General features: G+C 45.2%; 1 protein-coding gene across 2 annotated transcripts in view; it reads left to right on the top strand.

Moving 5' to 3' along the window:
* The window catches only part of HECTD4 (HECT domain E3 ubiquitin protein ligase 4), a 333,766-nt gene that overhangs the window by 101,587 nt on the left and 214,514 nt on the right, over positions 1-17,665 (top strand). For both annotated transcript variants that reach the window (XM_088449233.1, XM_088449232.1), the window contains exon 15: positions 17,479-17,584. In XM_088449233.1, the coding sequence (XP_088305359.1) occupies positions 17,479-17,584 (106 nt within the window). The remainder of the gene's footprint in view (positions 1-17,478; positions 17,585-17,665) is intronic.

Genomic DNA, 17,665 nt, shown 5'->3' with positions numbered 1-17,665 from the left:
TGACCAAGGTCATCTTTTCTCTATATGGGACTGGATGGTTGTGACAATGGATGCCAGCTTTTGAGGGTTGGTATATCGCTCTTCAGTCACTATTACATGGTCTTTTGACTCCAGAATAGTCAAAGCTTCTGATAAACGTACTAGAAGTCAAAGCGGCTTGTTAGAAGAAACTAGTTTTTTCATTGGAGGACCATCAAGGATCAGTTAGACAGTGACATCACTGGAGGTACCAAAAATGCATTGGTCAGAGAGAGGCTTGCAGCGTATGGAGCATAACGTTCCAGTTGTTTTCATTCTTGGTGTAGAAAATTGGTTAAGCAGACAGAACAAAGGCATAACTAGATATTTGAAGGCCCCATAGGAAAAGTTTGTAAGGGCCCCTATGTACCACCCAATGGTGAAAAATATATGTAACACATGGAACTTTGTCAAGGAAGATGGGCCCCTTCAGCGCTGCACCCCTTGCACCTATGGTAGTTACAGATGTGTCAACATACATCTTACTTCCTTGAGCGTTAAACAGCCCTTCTAGCCACGCCATGCCGTGGCTCTGTAGTTCAGTGCGTCTTTTCGTGCAACTTTTTACCTTCAAATGCGGTTTATTCGCAAAACAAGGTGAGTGGAACGCACAAGCAGCTTCTGCTGATTAAAATGATATGCGTCACGCCTATATTCTGTGTGCTACAGCGAGTGTATCTGCATGCAAAATGCTATGTTACAGTGCCACAGCTGCTTTGTTATTGACTTTAATGTTTTTAACAATATTGGCACTGTGGTTATATGTACCTATTTTAAAAGGCACAATTATATTTATATATATATATATATATATATATATATATATAAAAAATTTTGTGCACCATTAAAAGAGAAATACTTTCCGCCTTGGATGTAAACTATTTAGTTGTTCTGGGCAGCACCCCCGAATTCATTGTCATTTATGGTTATAGTTAATACATGGCATTCTGATTGATTACTTTTCCTTATTTTAAAAAACAAGATTTGTTTGAAGCATCATGTGTCAGATTCTGATACAATTTAGAGAATAATAATACAAATAGAGAACACATGAAATTACATTGTATACCTGATACAGATAATCTGTGCAAACAAAACCATGAGGAACCCAAGAGGTCCAAATCATATGGAACCCTTAACAATATAGTGAATTTATGCAGAAGTCACTCCCATTTCCCCCTCACATTTTTGTAAAATTTGCAATATTTCTTGTAGGCACCATATTGGTTTTAGAATTTCTATCTAATTTTCTACTTCAGGGTCCATAGGGTATCCACAGGATACCTTGGGGGGGGGGGGGGTATAGGTGTGACGTCAGTCGCAGGGCACCAAAGAGTTAAGCTTTCAGCCTCCCAGGATGCACTAGGTCCCCCTCCTATACCCCGCCCCCGGGCCAAGGCACCCCAGTTTGGTGCCCGGCCGGCGTCGGGTGCACCTGTCGGAGTGGGGGCTAGAAGAGCCCCTGAAGCTTTCTTCAGTGCAGCTGTGGCTGCACATCTGGATGTACAGCATGGACAGTCAGTCCTGACGTCCATGCTGTCTTCCCTACACCCCTGCCGGTACCAGAACGCCGGTACCGATCCGGGGATGCTGGTGAGCATCTGGGGTCACAGCTAGCGGTGACCCCAGATGTTCCGGACCTTGGCCGGATCCAAGGGGGACAAAGGTAAGCAGCGGGGTCCCGCGGTGGGTCCCCGCTGGTCACATGGTCCTAAGTCCCCAGGCAGGGGGCTCCCTGGGGACTGGCTGCAGCGTGGAGCCAGGTACTGAACCTGCGCTTTCCACTACCCCCTGGGACAGCGGACCGCAGCAGAGCGGTAGCGCTGCGGCGTCCCAGGGGTTAAATGCATGCCAGGGGAGCGCGCCTTCTCTGTCTCACAGCCGGCGCCTCCCCCGCTGCACACAGCCCTCTCTGCACTGTGCTGACTGGTCCTGTGTCAGCGCTCCTCCCCCAGGCCAGCTTCTCTCTGCTCCTCGGCGGCCATCTTCTCTGCAACGCATGGTGAACGCTGCTGGAAGTCTGGAAGGAAGCATCGTGGTCTGGGTCCCCCCGCATACCTCTCCTCCGCTGTGGCTCAGGTCTGTGTATGCAGCGCTGTGTCCTACCAGGCCCTGTGTCTGTGTAGTTGAGTGATCAGCGCTGTTAGTGCAGGAATTGTTATTTCTCTGCATTGTATGTGACTGTGCTAGCGCTGCCTGTAACTTTTCTTCTCTAAACTGTCAGCTTTATTACTGTCCCTGTTTTTTCTGCTAAAGCCCTTGCGGTGCGGTGCTGCAGGGTGGTCTCTCGCCTATTTAATACTTAATTGGTGAGAGAGGTCACATACGTGGTGCCATCATGTCTGAAAGTGATTTTCCCCTCCGGCTACAGTGTACCACGTGCAAAGTACCGTTAGCGGAGGGGGAGGGTAGCGCGGAGGGCCTTTGCCGGCAGTGTTTGTCCATGGCGCGGCCTATTACGGTTACAGCACCGGTACAGGAGTCGCCCTGGGCTTGTTTCGCTCAGGCGTTAACAGCTTTAGTGGGCCAGTTAGCTCCGCAGCCCGCGTTTACTCCGATGGGTTTGTCCCAGCAGTCTGTGGTGTCGTCACCCATGCAGGGGTTCCCACGACAATTGGTGGTACCCCACAGTCTCCCTATTTCCCCGCTCCCGGGTTCTCAGGAGCCAGCGTGGGTTAACTCCCTGACGAGTTCTGTACAGCACTTGTCGGATGTGTTGCAAGGGGAGTCTGTGATGCGGCCTCATAAAAGGCCGGTGGCGTCTCTGTCCGCTCCTTATGAGGATGACGAAGGGACGTCTGATGATGGGGAGATTCTGGATCCTTACGATCAGGAACCTCTCCATACTAAGGACGCTGATGGCGGTCCGCACAGCCTTGGTGATTGAGGACGAAGTTCCCCCAGCGGCTAAATCTAAGTATGCCTTTTTCAAAGATGTGAAGGGCGATGCCACAGTCTTTCCTCTTTCGGGTCAGTTGGTGGACCATTTGGAGGAGGCGTGGAAACAACCTGGCAAAAGATACCAGCCGCAGAGACGCCTGGCTGTGGCTTATCCGTTCGCGGATAATTATTTTGCTAAGTGGGAATCCCCTTCACAGGTGGATTCTCACGTGACCCGTCTTGTCCGTAGTGCCACATTGCCGATGCCATCCATGTCCTCCCTTAAGGATGCTACGGACCGCAAGGTAGAAATCTGCCTGAAGTCCGCTTATTCCCTTGCGGGGGGGGCAGCACGGCCGGCTATGGCCATTTGCTGGGTTGCCAGAGCGATGGAGCGCTGGGCGGATTCATTAGAGGCTTCTTTTGAATCTGACTGTCCGGCCGAACAGGCGGAGTTGATTGGCAATCTCCGTGATTCGGCCACCTACATCAACGAGGCGGCTCTAGACATTAGTACTCTGGTGTCTAGAATTTCTTCAGCAGCGGTAGCTGCTCGTCGCACCTTGTGGCTGCGATCCTGGAAGGCGGACGCAGTTTCCAAGAAAGGTCTGGAAGCGTTGCTGTTTACCGGAGAAGTTCTCTTCGGTCCGGATCTGGATAAGATTGTGGCCACGCTGGCGGCAGCCAAATCTGCTTGTCTCCCGTCGGCCGCTGCTCCTTCTGGTTCTGGACCATCGTCCTTTCGGTCATCTAGGGCCCAGGGCAGGCCCAAACCACAGTCGTTTCCTCGACAGGCTGGCCCTAAGACATCGGTCAAGCCCCGGAAACAGGCATGGAGTACCAGACGTCCGGCCCCCAAGCCAGATGACAAGCCTGCGGTCTGACGGTCCGGGTCTCCCCTTGGGGGATCCCAGGGTGGGAGGCCGCCTGCTGCAGTTCTCCCGGTGTTGGTCGTTCACTACGACAGACACTTGGGTTCTGGAGGTGGTCTCCCACGGGTACGCCCTCTCCTTCCGGCACAGACCCCCGGCTCGATTCTTCACCACGGGTCTACCATCAGACCGGAACAAGGCTACGGAGCTGCGGAAGGTATTGCACACTATGCTCCAGGCTGGAGTTATAGTGCCTGTTCCATTCTCCCAGAGGGGCCAGGGTTTCTATTCAAATCTATTTTTGGTACAGAAACCCAATGGGTCATATCGTCCGATTCTCAACCTCAAAGCACTCAACAAGTCTTTGCGGGTCCCGAAGTTTCGGATGGAGACACTACGGTCCATCATTCTGGCGCTGGAACCTGGGGACTACATGGTGTCATTGGACATACAGGACGCTTACCTGCATGTCCCTATTCTTTTGCGCCATCAAGAGTTCCTTCGGTTTGCAATCAGCAGCGACCACTTCCAGTTTCGGGCGTTACCTTTTGGCCTGGCGACAGCACCACGTGTTTTTCACCAAGGTGATGGCGGTCATGGCGGCTTCTCTGCGGCTGCAAGGAGTCCGCATGTTGCCGTACTTGGACGACCTGTTATTGGTGGCAGGATCTCCAGAGCTCCTGTTACACCACTTGGACCTGACCATTGCACTGCTGCAACGGCACGGCTGGCTAATCAACTGGCAGAAGTCCACTCTAATCCCGTCTCGGAGGATTCTGCATCTTGGAGCCTTATTGGACTCGGGACAGCAAAGGATCTTCGTGACGGAGGACAAGATCTCTGCTTTACAGTCAAGGGTGCGCAGTTGTCTGCACAGCCGCCGGGTGTCCTTACACTCGGTGATGAGGTTACTGGGCTCCATGGTGTCGGTGTTCGACATGGTGGAATATGCCCAGTTTCACTCCAGACCTCTGCAGCACCTGATCATGTCCAAGTGGAACGGGCTGCCTCAGTCTCTGAAGTTCCAGACGATTGTGCTCACCCCGGAGGTTCGCCTGTCCCTTGCGTGGTGGTTAAAGACGACCCACCTCAACAAGGGACGTCCGTTCTGGGTTCCAAATTGGGTCCTGTTGACAACGGATGCCAGTCTTCGGGGCTGGGGAGCAGTTTCGGGTCCACACTTGTTCCAGGGCAGGTGGACGCCGACAGAAGCGGAGCTTCCAATAAATATCTTGGAATTCCGTGCGGTCTTCAATGCTCTCCTGCAGGCACAGCGGTTTCTCCAGGGTCACCCGGTGCAGGTCCAATCGGACAATGCTACCACCGTGGCCTACATAAACAGGCAAGGAGGAACTCGCAGTCGGGCGGCTCTCGTAGAGGTCTCTCGGATCCTGGTTTGGGCGGAGCGCAATCTTCCGGCCATATCAGCGGTCTTCATCCCGGGAGTGCTAAATTGGGAGGCGGACTTTCTAAGTCGCCAGGACGTTCATCCAGGGGAATGGTCCCTGCACCCGGACGTTTTTCAACTACTGGTGGACAGGTGGGGTCTTCCAGAAATCGACCTCATGGCGTCCCGGCACAACAACAAGTTGCCGGTGTACGGGTCTCGCACAAGAGACGAAGGGGCGTCTCTGGTGGATGCTCTGTCCGTCCGGTGGACGTTCAGGTTCGCATACCTGTTCCCTCCGGTCTCCCTTCTTCCACGGGTAATCCGGAAATTCAAACAGGAAGGAGGGACGCTCCTGTTGATAGCTCCCACGTGGCCCAGACGGCACTGGTTCTCAGACCTTCAGGGTCTGTCCGTGGACAGTCCTCTGCGGTTGCCGCTACGACCGGACCTTCTGTCTCAGGGTCCTTGTCTTCACCCGGACCTGACTCGGCTGTCTTTGACAGCGTGGCTGTTGAGACGGCCATGCTGAGGTCCCGGGGGTTTTCCAGCTCTGTGGTGCGTACCATGTTACGAGCTCGGAAACCGTCTTCCGCGAGGATATACCATCGCGTGTGGCATACGTTCTTCCAGTGGTGTCGACCGAGAGGTTATGCACCGCGGGAGTTTCGTCTGGCTCGGATTCTCGCCTTCCTGCAAGCGGGGCTAGATCATGGGCTTCGCCTTGCTTCTTTGAAGGTACAGGTTTCGGCCCTATCTGTCTGGTTTCACCGTAGGATTGCTACAATCCCGGATGTGCGCACCTTTATGCAAGGTGTTCTTCGTATTCAGCCGCCCTTTGTTCCACCTGTGGCGCCTTGGGATTTGGCTGTGGTCCTGAGGGCTCTCCAAGGACCGCCGTTTGAACCACTGGGCTCAGTGGATATTAAATGGCTAACAGCCATTGCTTCGGCCAGACGTGTTTCTGAGTTAGGGGCTCTTTCTTGTAGACCCCCTTTCTTGGTTTTTCATGGGAACAGGGCAGTGCTCCGCACTCGGCCCGAGTTTCTTCCCAAAGTTGTTTCCCAGTTTCATGTTAACGAGGAAATAGTTGTTCCGGCCTTTAACTCACCGAGTCTTTCCGTGGGTGAGGCCTCTTTGGATGTTGTGCGGGCCTTAAGGACTTATGTTGACCGCACTTCTTCGTTTAGGAAGTCGGACGCTTTGTTTGTCCTCTATGGCTTCTGTAAAAAGGGTTGGCCTGCTTCAAAGCAAACTTTGGCAGCCTGGATCCATATGGCTATTTCTGAAGCTTATCTTCATGAAGGCCTACCGGTCCCTCCTTCTCTGAAGGCTCATTCCACTAGGTCTGTGGGTCCTTCGTGGGCAGCTCGACGTGGTGCCTCGGCAGTTCAGATCTGCAAGGCTGCTACGTGGTCTTCTGTCCATACCTTCGTGAGGTATTACAGGTTTGACACCTTCGCCTCTCAGGATGCTTCCTTCGGGCGGCGGATTCTCCTTTCTGCACAGGAGCGTCCCCACCCTTAAAGGATACTGCTTTGGGACATCCCCAAGGTATCCTGTGGATACCCTATGGACCCTGAAGTAGAAAATATGAGATATGGTAAGAACTTACCCTTGTTATCTCTATTTCTACGAAGTCCATAGGGTTCCACAGGACTCCCGCCCTGTCGCACCTGTGCTGCAGATGGGCTTTGCTCTGGTCACCGGTTTTCCGTCTCCCTCTGGTGAGAATGTGATTCTTGTATGTGTCCAGATCTTTGTTCTCTCTCTTCCTTCTCCTCCTCCGGCCTATGGCTTGGTAACTAACTGAGGTGCCTTGGCCCGGGGGCGTGGTATAGGAGGGGGACCTAGTGCATCCTGGGAGGCTGAAAGCTTAACTCTTTGGTGCGCTGCGACTGACGTCACACCTATACCCCCCCCCCCAAGGTATCCTGTGGAACCCTATGGACTTCGTAGAAATAGAGATAACAAGGGTAAGTTCTTACCATATCTCATATTATTTCATCTAATAGCAATGTTGGGTGTTGAAGAAGGTAAAAAGGGAGCGTGTTTGGGTGATTTGTTTAGCATCAGACTGGCCCAGTTTTGGCCCACTGACATTTCAAGCATGACAGAGGATATAGCGTGGAACATGCCGCTTTGACCAGCTCTATTAAGTCAGGACTCTGAAGTCTGTTTCATCTATGTATTACAATAGGGTTTGGAATATTTTACATCTCCTAGTGATAAGCAAAAAGGGGTTTGTTATCTCTTCTTTCTGATTGGTCTAATTAGTCCTGTTCCTGCTGGACAGTGTGGATGACTGTTTAAAACTCTGCTCCTTGAAGGTTCAGATCTCAGCCCTATTTCTTCAGTTAGAAGATTGTTGTAATTCGAAATTCTACCTTGTAGGTTCATTTCCACATATTTCATGAAAACAACGCTGTTTAGAACCAGTCTTTTTTTGTTTCTGGGTTCATCTGAAATAGGACATTTAGATTCCAGCCTTAAAACCAGCGTAAGGGATACATTTACTAAGAATCGTGTTTGACTTCTAAACGAAATCGCTGGACATCGCTGGAACGTTTTAGACTCAAAATCACAAATTTACTAAGCAGCATGTTTGTTTGTTTAGATTCTATGGTGATGCTCATCATTTTGTTCCATGTTTTGCCCCCTTTATGATAGACTTCGCAACCTAATAGAATTATGAATCTGTTAACAGTTGGCAGCGGGTTCAAGCACTCCACAGATCATTATCTGTGAAGTCCCAGCCCCAGGCCTCTAAGTTGTGTCCTCCGATTTTTCCAGTAACCAGCACCAGGCTGAGTCAGCCAGGAGGCTTGCTCTATAGCAGGAAGACACACAGCGTGGGGTTCCCCTGCTGTAATGTAAAACCAGCCCTAATCTGGTCATGCCAGGGCTGGATCCTCGGAAATAAAATAGAATCCCCCCTCCCGAGGATCAACCGCTCAGGGCTCTTCCCTGCATCCCTGGTGGCGTTGGATGCAGGGTAATTGTGTAAAAAATAGAAAATGGCGAGGCTACAAACTATTCATCTTTGGGCTGGTAGATAGATGCTCGGTGATGGGGGACCCCATTTTATTTTTTGTGGTACTGACTTTCTGAGGATTTCCATCCCTGGGATGGCCAGTTTGGGGCTGGTGTAACCTTATGGCAGTGTGACCCCACTCTGTGTATCTCCCTGCTATAATGTAAGGTCCCCGGCTGGTTCAGCCCGGTGCTGGTTACTGGGAAAATGGGGGAACCCCCACGACTGTCCCCTCCCTCCCGATTTCCCAGTCCGAGACCAGGCTCAAAGGTCCGGAGCTGGTTATGCTTTAAATGGAACCCCTCACAATTTTTTTTTTTAAATATTAACCCTTTCTTTACACTTTAACTCAAAAAAGCCTGCACAGATCATAGTGACATGTGCAGTGCTTCAGATAAACCCGCTGCTCACATGCAGGTCTTTTTATTTCTTTTATTCTGATTGCGATTTTGGTGTGATTCGTGTTTGACAACACGACTCTTCGTAAATCCATGATTTCTATTCTTGTCTATGTAAATCATATGATGTCTGTTCCAAAGGTCTAATGTAGTCTATTGCCAACTAAAGTCGTGTTTCACGTGCAATTTCAATGCGAGTTTGTCTTTAGTAAATCTCCGATTTGCAAATCGGGAGGATATCACAGACATAGCTCAAATGGACCACAAACAATTGTTAGTAAATTTACTCCTAAGTTTTCGGAGGAAAACGTATTTCTTCTCTCTCTGGACATTGTTCGGCCATTAGAGAGAACAGTCTGTAAGATTAGGAATTTGCTGAGGAAAGATGACACGTTTGTTTTACAAGATTTCCACAAGGGAGGTAGGCCAGACGATTTGCAAATTAATAGCAGTACTTCCTGACAAGGAAAATGTGAGGGCTCATTCCACTAGATTGGAGTGGGCCTCTTATCCATCTCAACATTGGGCCACAGTAGAACAGCTGTGCCAGTCGGACACCTTGTCTTGGTGCAAGTCACAAAATTCTACATATTTAATACCTTTGCACCTTGACTTTTCAGTGTAGCCTCCACTAATTAGAGCTTTGGGACATCTTCAATGCTCAGTTGCACTCATTGGCTAATGAGAAAATGGGTTTTGAACTTAAATCCCTTTTTCAGAATCCAATGGGGGACACTTAACGCCTACCTTTTACGCTTTGATCTTGATGCTGTTTATTGTTCATGGTTTTTTGGGGGTTTTTTTTCACCTCTGTTCCTTGTTAGGATTATGGTTCTCATTGGAGAATGTGCTTCTTTTCTTTCCCTCTTATTCTGGGCTCCCGAGTTCTTTCCTTTTGGGGCTTTCATAGAAAGAGACTGAAGGCCATAATAACCAATTGAGGTATAAAGCGGGGAGCTGAGATTTTCCAGTCAATTTAAAGTGTCCAAGTCCTGTCTCTGCAATGTATATTTTAGTGTTCCATTGTTCTCTATTTGTTTCTGAAAAAAGGTTTTAACGTAAATTTAATATCTGTTGTCTGTCTTTCTTTTGAAAAGTTAGCCATTAGTGCTGCAGAGAAGGTCAGAGAATGTGTAGTTTTATGTACATTATAAGTATATTACTGCTTGAAATAAAGAGAGGAAATTTTCCTCCCATGTGACACGCTCAGTTCAGGCCGAAGAAGGCTAAATGGAGAAACGACCTAGCTAAATTGTGCTATTGTGATAGCAGTGGAAATTTTTTTCACATTACAGTGTACCAATATCACAATGAGTCAGTGCTTTAGGAACACTACACTTTCCTGTCTGGAAAAGCACAGCATTAAAGCACTGCCTCTACCATTGTTACAAATGGCAAACACCAGATTTTTAAAGGGGGTTTTCCAAATTGTTGATTTTGGGAAAAGAAAAATGTATCCTTATTGTAGTAAAAGACCCTTTTATGAATATAATTAACACTTTTACAATGCACGCACATATTTTCTTCATCTATTGGTGCTGTAATGATTTGACCAGATTGCTAGCAATAACTGAGCCTCTTGATTAATCCTTATACTATTCTGGGTTATTGAGAGGGGCTGAATTTTACCGATATACAGTCGGGTGCATAAATATTGGGACATTGACAGAATTTTCATATTTTGGCCTCTATTCACCACTACAATGGCTTTGAAATGAAACAAACAAGATGTGCTTTAACTGCAGACTTTTAGATTTAATTTGAGGGTAATTACATCCAAATCAGGTGAATGGTGTAGGAATTACAACGGTTTCTATATGTGCCTCCCACTTTTTAAGGGGCCAAAAGTAATGGGACTATCAACTCAAAAGCTATTTCATGGACAGGTGTGGGCTATTTCCTCATTATTTCATTATCAATTAAGCAGATAAAAGGTCTTGATTTGATTCTAGATGTGACATTTGCATTTGGAATCAGTTGCTGTCGACTCTCAATATGAGATCCGAAGAGCTGTCACTATCAGTGAAGCAAGCCATCATTAGGCTGAGAAATCAAAACAAACCCATCAGAGAGATAGCAAAAACATTAGGTGTGGCCAAATCAACTGTTTGGAACATTCTTAAAAAGAAAGAATGCACCGGAGAGCTCAGCAACACCAAAAGACCCGGAAGACCACGGAAAACAACTGTGGTGGAAGACAAAAGAATTATTTCCCTGGTGAAGAAAAACCCCAACAGTTGGCCAAATCAAGAACACTCTCCAGGAGGTAGGTGTATATGTGTCAAAGTCAACAATCAAGAGAAGACTTCACAAGAGTGAATATAGAGGGTTCACCACAAGATGTAAACCATTGGTGAGCCTCAAAAACAGGAAGACCAGATTAGAGTTTGCCAAACAACATCTAAAAAAGCCATTACAGTTCTGGAACGACAAAGATCAACTTGTACCAGAGTGATGGGAAGAGAAGAGTATGGAGAAGGAAAGGAACTGCTCATGATCCAAAACATACCACCTCATCAGTGAAGCATGGTGGTGGTAGTGTCATGGCGTGGGCATGTATGGCTGCCAATGGAACTGGTTCCCTTGTATTTATTGATGATGTGACTGCTGACAAAAGCAGCAGAATGAATTCTGAAGTGTTTTGGGTAATATTATATGCTCATATTCAGTCAAATGCTTCAGAACTCATTGGACGGCGCTTCACAGTGCAGGTGGACAATGACCCGAAGCATACTGCAAAAGCAACCAAAGAGATTTTTTAAGGGTAAAAAGTGGAATGTTATGCAATGGCCAAGTCAATCCCCTGACCTGAATCCGATTGAGCATGCATTTCACTCGATGAAGACAAAACTGAAGGGAAAATGACCCAAGAACAAGCAGGAACTGAAGACATTTGCAGTAGAGGCCTGGCAGAGCATCACATGGGATGAAACCCAGCGTCTGGTGATGTCTATGCGTTCCAGACTTCAGGCTTTAATTGCCTGCAAAGGATTTGAAACAAAGTATTAAAAATATGAAAGTTAGATTTAGGATTGTTTAGTTTGTCCCATTATTTTTGGCCCCTTAAAAAGTGGGAGGCACATATAGAAACCGTTGTATTTCTACACCGTTCACCTGATTTGGATGTAATTACCCTCAAATCTGAATGTCTGCAGTTAAAGCACATCTTGTTTGTTTCATTTCAAAGCCATTGTGGTGGTGAATAGAGGCCAAAATATGAAAATTCTGACAATGTTCCAATATTTATGCACCTGACTGTATATACACCGTTCTTTTTCTAAATGTGTGTATCCAACTGAGAGATAAAGGATGAAATGAGAAAGCACATGAGGGTGCTTCAGATATTAAATACATTATATATTAAGAAAGACCCTCAATGATAATGGGACATAGAGAAAATAAATGGCACTAGATTTGCTCAAAAAAAAAAAATCTAAATTTGTCTTTTGCATTACAAAAGACAGACTAAACATGACGCTATCGGCATATGAATATTTATCTCACACACTTTTTTTTTTTCCCCAATATTTTTACTGAAGCAATGAGAAGCCTACAGATAAAACAATATACAGTGCATCTGGAAAGTATTCACAATGCTTCACTTTTTCCACATTTTGTTATGTTACAGCCTTCTTCCAAAATGGAATAAATTCATTTTTGTCCTCAGAATTCTACACACAATACCCCATAATGACAACATGTAATAAGTTTTTTTTTTTTTATGAGTTTTGCGAATTTAATAAAAAAAAAAACCAAAAAAACTAAAATCACATGTACATAAGTATTCACAACCTTTGCTTAATACTTTGTTAATGCACCTTTGTCAGCAATTACAGCCCTCAAGTCTTTTTGAATATGATGCCACAAGCTTGGCACACCTATCTTTGGTCAGTTTCGCCCATTCCTCTTTGCAGAACTCTCAAGCTCCATCAGGTTGGATGGGAAGCATCGGTGCACAGCCATTTCCAGATCTCTCCAGAGATGTTCAATTGGATTAAAGTCTGGGCTCTGGCTGGGCCACTCAAGGACATTCACAGAGTTGTCCTGAAGCCACTCCTTTGATATCTTGGCTGTGTGCTTAGGGTCGTTGTTTTGCTGAAAGATGAACTGTCGCCCCAGTCTGAGGTCAAGAGCACTCTGGAGCAGGTTTTCATCCAGAATATCTCTGTACATTGCTGCATTATCTTTCCCTCTGTCCTGACTAGTCTCCCAGTTCCTGCCGCTGGAAAACATCCCCAAAGCATGATGCTGCCACCACCATGCTTCACAATAAGGATGGTATTGGCCTGGTGATGAGCGGTGCCTGGTTTCCTCCAAACATAACGCCTGGCATTCACGCCAAAGAGTACAATCTTTGTCTCTCATGGTCTGAGAGTCCTTCAGGTGCATTTTGCCAAACTCCAGGCGGGCTGCCATGTGCTTCTTTACTAAGGAGTGGCTTCCGTCTGGCCACTCTACCATACAGGCCTGATTGGTGGATTGCTGCAGAGCTGGTTGTCCTTCTGGAAGGTTCTCCTCTTTCCAAAGAGGAATGCTGTAGCTCTGACAGAGTGACCATTGGGTTCTTGGTCACCTCCCTGACTAGGGCCCTTCTCCGAACTTCTTTCATTTACGGATGATGGAGGCCACTGTGCTCATCGGGACCTTCAAAGCAGCAGATATTTTTCTGTACCCTTCCCCAGATTTGTTTCTCGAGATAATCCTGTCTCAGAGGTCTACAGACAATTCCTTGGACTTCATGCTTGATTTGTGCTCTGACATGCACTGTCAAGTGTGGGACTTTATATAGACTCCAATTAAGCTGTAGGAACATCTCAAGGATGATCAGTGGAAACAGGTTGCACCTGAGCTCAATTTTGAGCTTCATGGCAAAGGCTGTGACTACTTATGTACATGTGATTTCTTAGTGTTTTTTTGTTATTAAATTTGCAAAAATCTAAAAAAAAACTTTGTACACGTTGTCATTATTATTATTATTATTATCTTTTATTTATATGGTGCCACAAGGTTTCCGCAGTTCCTTACAAAGTACAGAAACAAATGAGCACACAAGACAACAGTTATTAACAGTACAGACAATGCACGACAAGTACATGATTTATAAACAATGCTGCATAACACCTAAATAAGCAGCAGGGTGTCAGTAAGCAGTTTTAGGTGCCATTGTATATGAAAGTAAAGTAAGGCAAGAAGAAGCACGTGAGGAAAGAAGGCCCTGCTCGCGAGAGCTTAGATTCTGAGGGGAGGGTCAGACAAACAGGGGTGACACAGATGGGCTAGATAGTGAGGAAGGAGCATAGAGTAGTGGGTTAGGATGAGTGCTGGAAAGCATTGACGAAGAATTGGATCTTGAGGACCCATTTGAAGATTAAGAGCCAGGAAGCCAAGTGATGGAGGAATTTTGCAGGAGCAGTGGTGTCAGAGGGGTAAATACAGGGTTTGGTGATGGCAAGGAGAATCAAGGCATTGCAGATGAAGTGCTCATGAACGGATACCAGATTATTATAGACAAAACTTGCTTTCCAGAGGGAACAGGAGAGAGGGACAGAGTTAAGAGGCGAGAGGAGAATGAGATTATTAGGGTTGATGTAGTGTGGAGGTGATATTGATTTAGAGAAGAGGGATAAGGAGTGTGGGGTTATGTGGCTGGCTTCTGAATGAGGAAGGGTGACAGCAGCTGGTGGGTCAGGTGGAGGTTTAGTGTGGTGTGGGGGTGGAAGAGGACAGATTACTTGGAGAAAAGAGCGGGTGCAGGGTTTAGTGGTGGTGCAGCAGGACCATGGTGGAAGAGAAGTGAATAATACTGGAGTTGTGGGAGATGCAGTGGAGACTTATATGTGATGAAGAGAGACAGAGGAGGGGAAGGAGGGGGAGAATGTAGAGGGGACTGTGGATGGAGAAAAGAGGTGAAAACTGGTGGTAGAGGAGAAAATAATGTAGCAGCTGAGTGAGGGAGGAGTAGAAGAAAAGACATCGTGCAGATGAGGCAGTTGGGGGGGTGGAAAGTCAGTAGTAATGAGTGTGAGGTGAGGGAGCAGTACAGGTCAAAGGTCAAAATCAGATAAAAGGAAGAACAGTGCTGGAAGATGTAAAGGCACAACTACAATAGTATATTATAAACAAAAAAGGAGTATAGAGCTGTTAAAGTAGCAAGACTTGAGAATTAGTATAAAGTATGATTTTATATAAAAAAAATAAAAGGTATAGGTGTGAAACAATGGTAGATACTACAGTGGTATAAAGTTAAATTGACAGTGGTATTGGAATGATTTAAACAGTGTAGAGAAGAAACACAAACATACAAGAATTAAATGTTCAGTAAGGAGGTAGTTGCTTGCAATGCTGAAGCAGGGTGTTGGCTAAAGGTGTGTCCAGGTTATAATGAAAGCTGGTTGCAGGGTTTCCGGAAGCTCAGAAGATCCTTTGCTTTTTTTCCCAAGTTATTGAGAGTTCTTTTAAAATGTTGTCCTCCTGTCTTCCTCCTGTTTAACTTCTGACTAACTCTTTAAGTTATGCTGTACATGTAGTCCCACTTACAAAAAAAACCCCACTTTGAAATGAAACCTAGCAGCCTTGTACAAGCCTAAAGCCTTGTAACCTACTAATTATATAGTTAAGCATAACGTGTAGTCACTGATTACACCCACCCCCAATACCCACACCCTCACCATATACAAGTCATAAAATTCTAATACAAACAAGCAGAGCCAAAACAGCATCCCATGAAGCTAGGAGACAGGATCTGACTATATAATTAAATTTAGAGTTACTCTGGAGTTTAGGGATATTAATTACAGACAGTATACCTAGCAAATTAGAGTATTCCAGACAGCATTGGTTTTTCTATAATAGATGCCGGGTGCAAATATATGATTACCTGCAATGGGGTATTGTGTGTAGAATTTTGAGGACAAAAATGAATTTATTGCATTTTGGAATAAGGCTGTAACATAACAAAATGTGGAAAAATGAAGCGTTGTGAATACTTTCCGGATGCACTGTAAAGTCCATCGAATTACACAGTTTGTGGAAATAAGTAACAACATGAAATATATCTTTGAATACAAAAGATCATGTGGAATACAACATTAAATTTTATAACTACAAGAAAAATTGATCTGCTCGCCTCCCCCCCTTCCCCGGACCAAAGCAATCCCTCACTTCTACACACACTTAGGGGTAAATTTACTAAAGTGAGAGTCTTTAGAATTGGAGATGTTGCCCATAGCAACCAATCAGATTCTAGCTATTATCTTCTAGAAGGTACTAGTTAAATGTAAAGTAGAATCTGATTGGTTGCTATGGGCAAAATCTCCACTTCTAAAGACTCTCACTTTAGTAAATATACCCCTTAGTTTTTAGGAAAAAGAAAATTTCATAACAATTGGAGGAACATCTACCATACAGAGCATATACCATTTGAAAAGGAGTTGTGAATCTGAGCTTTAATGGCTGTGGAGAGCAATGCTATATAGCTTTCCACACACTCTCCTTTTATAATATCACGTCATCCTGGTTATTATTCTTTGTACAGCTGTCCATCTAACATCATTAAATTTACCCCATCTCATCAATTGTTTAAATCAAAAGCTAATTCCACACCTTTTTATCGAACACAGTAAATACAGCTTCTAATCATCACCACTTGCAGGCATCTTATGAAATAGGATGACAAATCTGGCATTACAAGAACCACAAGATTCTTAAATAACTCAATGATAAGTTTTCTGTTGTGGGCATACTGAGCACTGCAGCCAGCAGCCACTTACCTGCTGGAGCTGTGAGCAGCGAGTCACACACTGAGCTCCACAACCGCCCCTTGGGAGTAGCTGCAGCTACCCCTAGACCTTCTGAAAACTGTAAAGCTGGGTACACACTATACAATATATTGTATGATAAATCTCTCCAGCGCGGATCTGAACCATATATCATACACATTTTATAGTGTGTTGTTCATTGCATCATCCCATCTGTCGTTCTGCACAGCAGACTGGATGAGGCAATGAACGACGTGGTGTAGTTACATGCAGCATGTAATGACACATTGCGCATTCGTACACCGGATTGTGCAGTGTGTATGGCGCACAAGATGTATCGTTGCATTGCATCTAACCTCTGCTTGGTACTTAAATCGTATAGTGTGTAGCTAGCTAAGAGAAACTACCGCACATGCGCAGCAGCTCTGAATGAGACATGATCTCAGTCTTAACAAATATTCGGACCGGCGATAAGAATCATAACAGGTACTCAGGAACTTAGATAGTTGACAATAAGAAAACCAGGTGAAATAGTTGTTACGTTTCATCTGAATTATGAATTAATACAGATTGCCTTTAGTTATTTTACTCAAATAGTTTTTATTAGAAGTACTAGTTTCCAGTATTCATAAGAAAAACATTAATAGACAGTAGTTTACAATCATCATAGCAAAAACAATATATATTTAGAAATTTTATAAAATAAAATAGAAATAGAAAATATAAAGTATAAGATTAAAATAAACTAAACATAACTATACAAAACAAAAACAAAATATCACAAAAATAATGCAAAAATTACATAAAAGAACCAGAGAGCGATACAAAACAATATATAATAAAATAAAAGACAGAACAGAAAGATACATACAACCCTTATTTGCCTTTAGTTATTTTACATTATCAGTTTTATATTTAACTGACCTTAAGTGCAACTCAGTAGGTGGAGATTGTGTGATAGTTTGAGTTGCAAAAGACTTTACATTTTTTTTCACATGAAAGCTTGCACTGCACAAAGTAATCTAGGCCAGGGGAAGTCCTATCTTAAGTAAAGCATCTAAAATGTGTAATCAACAATATGGCTTCTTGGTAAGAATAATCAAATTCCATCTGATGTCACTGTATCTGATAGGAGACAGGAATTGTGGACTTTCCCAACTCAGAGATGTTATTTTGACCAACTTGACTGAACAGTTACAGAATAACAGGTTTGGAAGTGATGAAGATGAACATTACAGGTAAATCAGATACATGCTGTAAACGGTTGCTTTCTTTAACAAATTGTGGGGTTTTTCAATTGTGAGAGTTAGTCCTGGGTG

This window comes from Taudactylus pleione, unplaced genomic scaffold, assembly GCF_031769625.1.
Source record: "Taudactylus pleione unplaced genomic scaffold, aTauple2 ptg000479l, whole genome shotgun sequence".
Lineage (NCBI taxonomy): Eukaryota > Metazoa > Chordata > Amphibia > Anura > Myobatrachidae > Taudactylus > Taudactylus pleione.
Note: the sequence above shows the minus strand (reverse complement) of the source record. Positions and strands in the feature narration are given on the sequence as shown.